An 11,360-nucleotide genomic window follows, 5' to 3' on the forward strand; every position below is an offset into this window, starting at 1 on the left:
GACAGCAGAGTCACTGATGTCAGGACAGCAGAGTCACTGATGTCAGGACAGCAGAGTCACTGATGTCAGGACAGCAGAGTCACTGATGTCAGGACAGCAGAGTCACTGATGTCAGGACAGCAGAGACACTGATGTCAGGACAGCAGAGACACTGATGTCAGGACAGCAGAGGCACTGATATCAGGACAGCAGAGGCACTGATGTCAGGACAGCAGAGTCACTGATGTCAGGACAGCAGAGTCACTGATGTCAGGACAGCAGAGTCACTGATGTCAGGACAGCAGAGTCACTGATGTCAGGACAGCAGAGTCACTGATGTCAGGACAGCAGAGTCACTGATGTCAGGACAGCAGAGACACTGATGTCAGGACAGCAGAGTCACTGATGTCAGGACAGCAGAGTCATTGATATCAGGACAGCAGAGTCACTGCCCATCTTTCACCGCAGGCTGAAAACCCACCTCTTCAGGAAACACTACCCTTCCTCTTAGCCTTGCCTACTTGTTGTTAACTAGTTGTACAAACTCTTGTTTTATTGTTGTATTGGATCTTGTTTATTCAATACACTTATTTGTTTTAGCTCTTGCTCATTTGATTTTGTTGTGTCTTATCTGTTTAATAAAGTAGGTAGCTGATATATGTCACTTTTACCTTAGCGCTAGGTATACTCTTAGTTGCTTGTTTTAGCAGAAAATGTACTTAAGACTTCTGGTGATTAGTAGTTTCATTCCCTACCTATGTTGAATGCACTTATTGTAAGTTGCTTAGGATAAAAGCGTCTGCTAAATGACTGTAATGTAATGTAATGTAACAACATAAATGATTTGATTGTTTTTTATGCACCGAGTGCTGTGCTATGAGCTTGTAGATCTGATATTTTTGGAAAAATCGTGGAACTTTTGCGCAAATCTTTGAATATATATATATTTTTAAAGCGAACATTTGTAACTCAAATCTTTGCTTCTGGGGGGATTTATATTTTGGCCGCGGACCCCCCATCCGAAAATATTTTGTTCCAGGGACCCCCTGGAAGCAAAGATTTGAGTATGCACATGACACAGGACTGTTTCATATTACGCCAGCAGGGGGCAGCGACGTCTCACATGTAGAAGCAAACGAGGAGGAGGCAACGTTGCCATGTTTGATATACAGGGTCCCCACACATTTTTAAAGATAGGCAGTGTAGCAAAAATAAAGTTTGAGACATACATTAGGCTGCCGTCACACAGCCCGTTCGGCGAAAAACTACTTATGTTACATATTTCGTGTAATATTATTCATGTTTATGAAAATGTTTTGTTTTAACAAAATCAATAGCCAAAAACAATGCATAGCCAAATATTTTTTCCAGGACCCTTGATAAATTCCAGGACCTTTGATGATGTTTGATCAATTTCAAACCTTTTCCAGTACTGGATTTTTTTTATTTTTATTTCAAAATATTTCCAGGAATTTCATGACCGTGGGGACCATGGATATAAGTCAGCTCTGAGATGCTGAGAGGTCGGATGGAGGACGACAACGTTCACGGTGAAATAAAATGAGACGTAAAAGATGACAAGGATCACGACCAAACCAGATAGACTGCAGACTGATGAAGCCAACACCTTGGCCCCATCACTCTGTGGACCATTTATAACCCATTAAAACCAGGAAAGCATCCAAAATGTTTTTTTTTTTTAAACATAAATCTTCTCTTGTGGGGGCTGGGGGTCCCTGGCTCAAGACCTTTTTAATACTTCTAAAATTAAAATGATAAATTAACTAATAATAAGACCATTACTACGTCAAAAGTAACCAACAAACTATACTATAAAGAAATGGTCAAGCATTGGCCAAATTGTCAAATATTACCTAAGAAAGAGGCAAAAACTGCCGATCTACAAGCTCACAACGCCTCGCATTGTGAGGCGTGGTGAGCTTGTAGATCGGCTATTTTCACAATATTTATCTGTGGAACAGAGTCAACCAAGAGTCAGTTAACCAATTAACCCCCCCCCCCCAAAAAAAAACACATTTTTTAACACACATCTTCTCTTATGGGGGTCCCGGCCTCCGGGGGGGCCAAATTGTCAAATATTACATGAAAGACAGATCTTAGCAGATCTATGTGGCATTGTGAGGTGTTGTGAGCTTGCCATTTTTACTTTACTAGAGTATATCCAATTTGTGTTACTTTTACTTCTACTCCACTATATCTCAGAGGCAAATATTGTACTTTTACTCCACTACAATTATTTGAAAGCTGAAGTTACTAGTTACTTTGCAGATTTAAATGATTATATTATAAAACACACATTAACCACTTCAGCCCTATTTTATACATAGGCTATTTGAAAATAGCTTGTAGATCTGCTATTTTCAAACATTAGTACTTTTACTTTTGGTACTTTTAGTATATTTTGCTGCCAATACTTTTGTACTTTTACTCAAGTAACATTTTGAACACAGGCCTTAATTACTTTGTAACAGAGTGTTTTTATATGGTGGTATTGCTACTTTTAACTGAAGTAAAAATATCTTGAGTACTTGTAGCGTGCGCTGCGGTCTCACTTGAGTCGTCGTCTCCCTGCTCGGCGTTAGCGTAGGTGTGCAGGAACTCGGCGAAGGCCCCCTCCCTGGCCATCAGCTCCAGGTAGGAGCCCATCTCCGTGATCTCGCCCTCCACCATCACCAGGATGAGGTCCACCTGGGGCAGGTAGCTCAGGCCGTGGGTCACCAGCACGCGCGTCTGTGGAGGAGGACCACACGTCATGTTAGAAAACACACACATTCATCACACCCCAGATTAAAAGCAAACAAATGAAGAATCAACAGCCTGGCTGGAGAAAAACATTGCGGAAACATTGACTCCAATCATACACACGTCTTCTGGAGCTGTACGAAAATCTAGCCTTTTTGGGAAACTCTGCACTCAACAATATGTGAGGTTTTGGGCTATGACATTCCCCATTCTTGTCTTGTAATTAGGGGTGTGCCGATATATCGTCCCGCGATATATCGCGATACGTTTTCGCGACGATATGTATCGTTTTGGAAAAAAAAAATATCGTTTTGAAAAAAAAAACGATCACCAATCATTATAATCAGGCATGCAAACAGCCCCGAGGTGAAAAGGGTGACAACATGTTGTTTTTTTTCGGGTCAGGTGTCACACTATTGCCCTATTTGGATTCAAAACGGCTGAAAAGCTACAAGTTTGCATGTCTGAATAATGCAAAAACAGAATTATTTGTTTGCATTTCCTTTTTTTCTCCCCCATTTATTTTCATAATAAAAAAAATGCGTATCGTATCGTATCGAAATCGTATCGAAGTTGTGAGCCAAATATCGTATCGTATCGTTTCGTGAAATTAGTGTATCGGCACACCCCTACTTGTAATGTATTTGGGTCATATGGAGGGAACTGTACATCCAGGAGACTGTTATCGAGCCAAAATCCTCCTAGCGGCTGGGAAAAAGGCTATCACTAGGAACTGGCTCAAGACTGACACACCGGACTATACACAGTGGAGAAACATAGTGGACAATATTCAGGACATGGAAAAATTAACATTCAAACTGAAAATAAGGGAAGATCTCTATGAAAAACGATGGGAAAATGGATAATATATATAATCCAAAGAGAAGGGATGTGATGATGTAAGAAAATAAGGTTAATGTGCACCCCCACAAAGGTCAATATATGTCATTTATTTTATTTATATTCTTATTCTTTATTTCATTTTATTTTTGTGTTTGTCTAAGTACATGTAAATGTCTGTTTTATGATTTGATTTGTTTTGTTTTATTTGATAAAGTGATAAATGTAACTGTTTTGATGTATCCTCGATTCCTCAATAAAAACAAAGTTATAAAAAAAACACACACATTATTCCACGCCTTCACACACGCGTCTGTGGAGGACCACACGTCACGTTAGATTGGGCCTCTCAAAGTGGGTGCCATGGCACGATAGGGTGCCTTGACGCAACTAAAAATGGGACTGGTCTTCAACATTGTAAATGCAGATTTGCCCGAAATGCCCCCCATACCCGCATATCTGTCTAAATACCTCAAACAAAGTTAGTGACACCCACAGTCACGAAACTAGAGGGAGCGTAAACAACAATCTGGTACCACCCACCCATAAAACAAACATGGGCAAATTCTCTTTCTACAGCACGGCCACCAAGGAATGGAATAGTCTAACCCCATCCCTCAAAAAATGCAGTTCGCTGGGCTCATTCAAAACAGCCCTAAAAACTCATCTTTCTGGAGGCCTAAAGAGGAGCTAGTACCAGTTTCCCGGTAGACAGACGACCCCCCCCTCCCCTTTTTTGTGTATATATATATATATATATATTTATTTATTTTTTCATGCTTTTTTTGTACATAGTGGTATTCTTTTCCTCTGTATTTGTATGATGATATTTGAACTGTTTGGTTGCTACTATATATGTCTATGAAATTAATTCAAGGACCCCAACGGAAACAAGTCCGCAAGGACTTTTTTGGCCGGACCTTTTAGACAAAAGCATTATAAATGTAACTGTGTTGTTTTACATTCTTTTGCCTAATAAAAATGTCAATCAATCAATCAATTGATGCAAGTCCAGGGGTGCCTCAGAATACTTTGATAATATTTGGAATTTATCAAATGTCACTTCAGTTTGATCACTTGTAGACCCTCTATACTAGTAAAACTGACCTGAGTTACAATGTACTTGATGCGTTCTTTTTCAGCCTACAGTACACCAAGTCTCTTCACCAAAAATAGCAGATCTACAAGCTCACAACGCGTCACAACGTGACGCGTTGTGAGCTTGTAGATCTGCTATTTTTGGTGACTGTTCCCCCCCAGAATAGAAATGGAATTTCAGTGGTCAAACGCCAAGCATAAAAGTCATTCTCAGTCTGTCCTAATGGAAACAAATATTCTCTCCAATTGTCCTCGTGACATACTGTATCTTTGGGTAAAAGATGTACATATTAAGTCCTGTTAATACGACAAAAGGTGCTATAAAGCAACAATGTCATTCAGGGGTGCCGTGGATGAAAAGGTTATTTACAGTGGTGACCTGAGCCAAACATGTTTGAGAACCACTGCGTTAGAAAACACACACATTATTATACCACGTCTTCACATACTGTATAGACAAAGTGCAGGAATCCTGGAACAAGTCTCTGTCATTTTAGATTTCTTTGGGCCATTCGAAGATAGCAGATCTACCAGCTCATAGCGCGGCGCCGAGTGTCGCGCTTTTTTACTGATGTTGCTATATACACTGCTCAAAATAATGAAGGGAACACTTTGATCCCTTAATTCTTTTGAGCAGTTTTCGTTAGCATTATGTACACAGTTCATGAAAAACCTCAAAATAATTAAGGGATCAAAGTGTTCCCTACATTTCTTTGAGCAGTATATATCAGTGGTTCTCACCACTTTTTCATGTCAAGGACCCCCAAAATGTTATGTATTTGGCCGCAGACCCCCATCTCAAAATATTTTGTTCCAGGGACCCCCCAGCAGAAGTAAAGATTTGAGTTACAAATGTTCGCTTTTAAAAAATAAATATATTGAAAGATGTGCACGTATTTTCAAGATTTTTCAAAAATAGCAGATATACAAGCTCATAGCTCTCCGCGCTATGAGCTTGTAGATCTGCTATTTTTGAATAGCCCAAAGTATAAAATAATGGTTAAAGTAGTTAAAATCTAAAATGACAGATGCTGTCCCGGTGTTAATGGGTTAAAGAGCTTATCAGACACCATGTCCACACATAGGGGCCTGTATGTCCACCAAAACATTCTTTTCTCCTGACCACAGCGTGAATCGTTTACAACGGGACGTTTACAATGAGAGCACCACGTTTCTGGACATACACCAGCAGCGTGGCGTAGCGCTGAGCATTTATTTTGCCCCATGGCCCGTTCACGAGAGACGTTTTTATCTTGCTTGAAGCTTTGAGCTTGAACTTTCAGCATATGGAAGAGATTTTAGGTGATTTTAGGGTGAGCGCCTTGGCGTGTTCAGCCAGGGAGAGTGGAAACGGCCCCCAACTTACCCTCTATCAGCAAGCAGACACCCCCACACCACACCTCCCCACACACACACACACACACAGACTTTATCAGTGATCAGAGCAAACACACTTACAAGTGTTATCATCCATCACACATGCTGTGAGCAGAACATGGGTCAGCTATACCACCTCTCTGACAAACATGGAGTTTACATAACTGACCTAGTTATGGTCATAACTGACCTAGTTATGGTCATCACTGACCTAGTTATGATCATAACTGACCTAGTTATGGTCATCACTGACCTAGTTATGATCATAACTGACCTAGTTATGGTCATCACTGACCTAGTTATGATCAAAATACAAGTGAACATAGTTGAACTCCTTGCTAGTAGAATCCTCTGACCACCAATATTTACCGCTGAGAGGTTTGGTGTAGAGGTTTGGTGTAAATGGTAAATGGTGCATTTATATAGCGCTTTTATCCAAAGCACTTTACATTGATTGTGCCATTAACCCATTCACACACGCACATTCACACACCGATGGAGGAGGAAACCATGCAAGGCACCAACCTGCTCATCGGGAGCAATTAGGGGTTCAGTGTCTTGCTCAAGGACACTTCTACACTAACTCTAGGGGAGCCCCCCAGTCCGGGATCGAACTGGGAACCTTGCGGTTTTCCAGTTCACTCTACCCGGCCACTCTACCCCTGAGCCACTGCCGCCCCAGAGGTGTAGAGGGGAATGATAGTCAATGAAGCTATATATGATATCTATGAAAAAAGTTTACATTTTATACAATATGTAGTGAGGGGGGTCCCTGCTTCATCTCTCTCTCAGCTAGGGGGTCCTTGGCCTGAAAAACGTTGAACTACAGTATAAGCCACCTCCTCACCCGGTCCTTGAGCAGGCCCTGTGGGCCCACCACCTTGTCAAAGATGTGTTTCCCCACGTGGGCGTCGACGGCGGACAGCGGGTCGTCCAGCAGGTAGACGGAGCAGTCACAGTACACGGCCCGGGCCAGGCTCACCCTCTGCTTCTGACCGCCTGATAGGTTCACTCCCTGAGAGGGAGGGAGGGAGGGGGAGGGAGAGAGAGAGAGAGGGAGGGAGGGAGGGAGGGAGGGAGGGGGAGAGAGAGAGGGAGGGGGAGAGAGAGAGGGAGGGAGGGAGGGAGGGGGAGAGAGAGAGGGAGGGGGAGAGAGAGAGAGAGAGAGAGGGAGGGAGGGAGGGAGAGAGAGAGAGGGAGGGGGAGAGAGAGAGGGAGGGAGGGAGGGAGGGGGAGAGAGAGAGAGAGACAGGGAGGGAGGGAGGGAGGGAGAGGGAGAGAAAGAGAGAGAGAGAGAGGGAGGGAGGGAGGGAGGGAGGGAGGGAGAGAGAGGGTGAGGGAGAGACAGAGACAGAGGCAGAGACAGAGACAGACAAGGAGAGAGACAGACAGAGAGACAAAAGAGAGATTTATTTTGAGCAATTGTGGCCTCTACAGACCCTGCAGCCAAACAGACCCTGAACGTTTGGTTTCATGTGTACACTCTCAGAGCAGTGTTGATTTTGTCCACTAAAACTATGACGAAAAATATCTGTTGACTACCTTTATTCACTGACGAAAACTAAATAAAAACTAAATAAAAACTAAATAAAAACTAAGCTATGATGACTAAAACTAAGACTAAATATATTGACAATTTCGTCAACAAATAAAAACTAGACTAAAATGTTAGTGAGGGATCTAGTGGAGAAGAGATCCAGTAGAACTAAAAGACAAGTCATCATGGGTGCGTGGGTGTCACATACCGAAAATAGCCGATCTACAAGCTCACAACGTGTCGCAGTGCGACGCGTTGTGAGCTTGTAGATCTGCTATTTTCAAATGCAGCCAAGTGAAAATCATCAACTGTAGATTTAGTCGACTAAAACCAGACTAAAAGTACAACCTTTCAGGTGACTAAAATATGACTAAAACTAAATCAAAACTCGCTGTCAAAAACAACACTATCACAGAGTTAAGGTCCTTACACACCGGGGGTGATTTTTTTTATGCGAATAATACGTTTTTTTTTAAAAACCTTATAAAGTCAATGCAAGCTTCCACGGAGCTTATTCGGAACGAGACCGAATAACCGAATAATTACATTACACACCGAATAATGGCCGGTGTGTAATGACCATCAGAGTCCTTGAAAATAAAATAAATAAAGTCTGATAACCACTGGGTCTAAATGTGTCCTCGTTGTGCGTACAGTATGTACAGTATGTGCAGTAAGTACAGTATGTACAGTAAGTACAGTATGTACAGCAGTGGTTCTCAAACTTTTTCATGTCAAGGACCCCCAAATTCACACTTAATAGCCCGCGGACCCCCATTTGAAAAGATATGCCTCAGGGACCCCCATAAGAGAGAGATTTTTACGGCTCTAGCAGTGATTCTAAACCATTTTAATTTCAAGGACCCCCAGTTTGACATGCATTAGAGGCAACGGACCCCCATTTAATGGCATTTATATCTCTGGGACGCCAATTTAAATAGTAAAATCAATGTTAATGTAACTCTGAGAGTGTACAAATGGAACCAAATGGACCCGTTAGGGTCCATTTGGTTCCATTTATACACTCTCAGAGTTACAGACCCATAAGGGTCCATTTGGTTCATAAAATCATTTAGCTGGGGACCCCCTGGAACTCCCTCAAGGACCCCTGGGGGTCCCCGGACCCCACTTTGAGAACCAAGGATGTACAGTATGTACAGTACCTTCTCCCCGATCTCTGTGTTGTCTCCTGCGGGCAGGATCTCCAGGTCAGGCAGCAGGGCACAGGCCTCCACCACACACTGGTACCACCTCTCCTTCCTCTCCTGACCGAACATGATGTTGTCCTTCAGGGTGTCGTTCTGGATCCATGGCTGCTGAGGAACGTAGGCCACGGAACCCTGGAGAACCACACACAACCACACACACACACACAACCACACACACACACACAACCACACACACACAACCACACACAAACACACAGAACCACACACACAACCACACACAACCACACAACCACACACAACCACACACAACCACACACAACCACACAACCACACACAACCACACACAACCACACACAACCACACACAACCACACAACCACACACAACCACACACACAACCACACACAACCACACACAACCACACACAACCACACACAACCACACACAACCACACGCAACCACACAGAACCACACACAGAACCACACACAACCACACACAACCACACACAACCACACGCAACCACACAGAACCACACACAACCACACACAACCACACGCAACCACACGCAACCACACGCAACCACACAGAACCACACACAACCACACGCAACCACACACATCCACACACACAACCACACACAACCACACACAACCACACGCAACCACACGCAACCACACAGAACCACACAGAACCACACACAACCACACACAACCACACACAACCACACACAACCACACGCAACCACACGCAACCACACAGAACCACACACAACCACACACAACCACACAGAGAACCACACAGAACCACACACAACCACACACAACCACACACAACCACACACAACCACACACAACCACACGCAACCACACGCAACCACACAGAACCACACACAGAACCACACACAACCACACGCAACCACACACATCCACACACACAACCACACACAACCACACACAACCACACACAACCACACACAACCACACACAACCACACGCAACCACACAGAACCACACACAGAACCACACACAACCACACATAACCACACACAACCACACACAACCACACACAACCACACACAACCACACACAACCACACACACAACCACACACAACCACACATAACCACACAGAACCACACACAACCACACACACAACCACACACAACCACACACAACCACACACAACCACACACAACCACACACAACCACACACACAACCACACACAACCACACAGAACCACACACAACCACACACACAACCACACATAACCACACAGAACCACACACAACCACACACACAACCACACACAACCACACAGAACCACACACAACCACACACAACCACACACAACCACACAGAACCACACACAGAACCACACACAACCACACGCAACCACACACAACCACACAGAACCACACAGAACCACACAGAACCACACAGAACCACACACAACCACACACAACCACACACAACCACACACAACCACACAGAACCACACACAACCACACACAACCACACACAACCACACACAACCACACACAACCACACACAACCACACACAAACACACACAACCACACACAACCACACAGAGAACCACACAGAACCACACACAACCACACACAACCACACAGAACCACACAGAACCACACACAACCACACACAACCACACACAACCACACACAACCACACACAACCACACAGAGAACCACACAGAACCACACACAACCACACAGAGCCACACAGAACCACACACAAACACACAAAACCACACACAACCACACACAACCACACACAACCACATACAACCACACACAACCATACAGAACCACACAGAACCACACACAACCACACACAACCACACAGAACCACACACAACCACACACAACCACACACAACCACATACAACCACACACAACCATACAGAACCACACAGAACCACACACAACCACACACAAACACACAGAACCACACACAACCACACACAACCACACACAACCACACACAAACACACACAAACACACACAACCACACACAACCACACACAACCACACACAACCACACACAAACACACACAAACACACACAACCACACACAACCACACAGAACCACACACAACCACACACAAACACACACAAACACACAGAACCACACACAAACACACACAACCACACACAACCACACACAACCACACACACACAACCACACACAACCACACACACACACAACCACACAGAACCACACACAAACACACACAACCACACACAACCACACACAACCACACACACACACACACACACACACACACACACACACACACACACAACCACACACAACCACACACAACCACACACAACCACACAGAACCACACAGAACCACATACAACCACACACAAACACACAGAACCACACACAACCACACACAACCACACACAACCATACAGAACCACACACAACCACACAGAACCACATACAACCACACACAACCATACAGAACCACACAGAACCATACAGAACCACACACAACCACACAGAACCACACACAACCACACACAACCACACAGAACCACACACAAACACACACAAACAACCACACAGAA

General features: G+C 44.0%; 1 protein-coding gene across 2 annotated transcripts in view; it reads right to left on the reverse strand.

The window, feature by feature from the left end:
* LOC311041255 (multidrug resistance-associated protein 1-like) overlaps positions 1–11,360 on the reverse strand; it is an 88,308-nt gene that overhangs the window by 27,301 nt on the left and 49,647 nt on the right. For both annotated transcript variants that reach the window (XM_084086156.1, XM_084086155.1), the window contains exons 15-17: positions 8,758–8,934; positions 6,905–7,072; positions 2,553–2,730 (exon numbers count right to left, since the gene is read on the reverse strand). In XM_084086156.1, the coding sequence (XP_083942282.1) occupies positions 2,553–2,730; positions 6,905–7,072; positions 8,758–8,934 (523 nt within the window). The remainder of the gene's footprint in view (positions 1–2,552; positions 2,731–6,904; positions 7,073–8,757; positions 8,935–11,360) is intronic.

This window comes from Gymnoscopelus microlampas, assembly GCF_963454915.1.
Source record: "Gymnoscopelus microlampas genome assembly, contig: SCAFFOLD_38, whole genome shotgun sequence".
Classification (NCBI taxonomy): domain Eukaryota; kingdom Metazoa; phylum Chordata; class Actinopteri; order Myctophiformes; family Myctophidae; genus Gymnoscopelus; species Gymnoscopelus microlampas.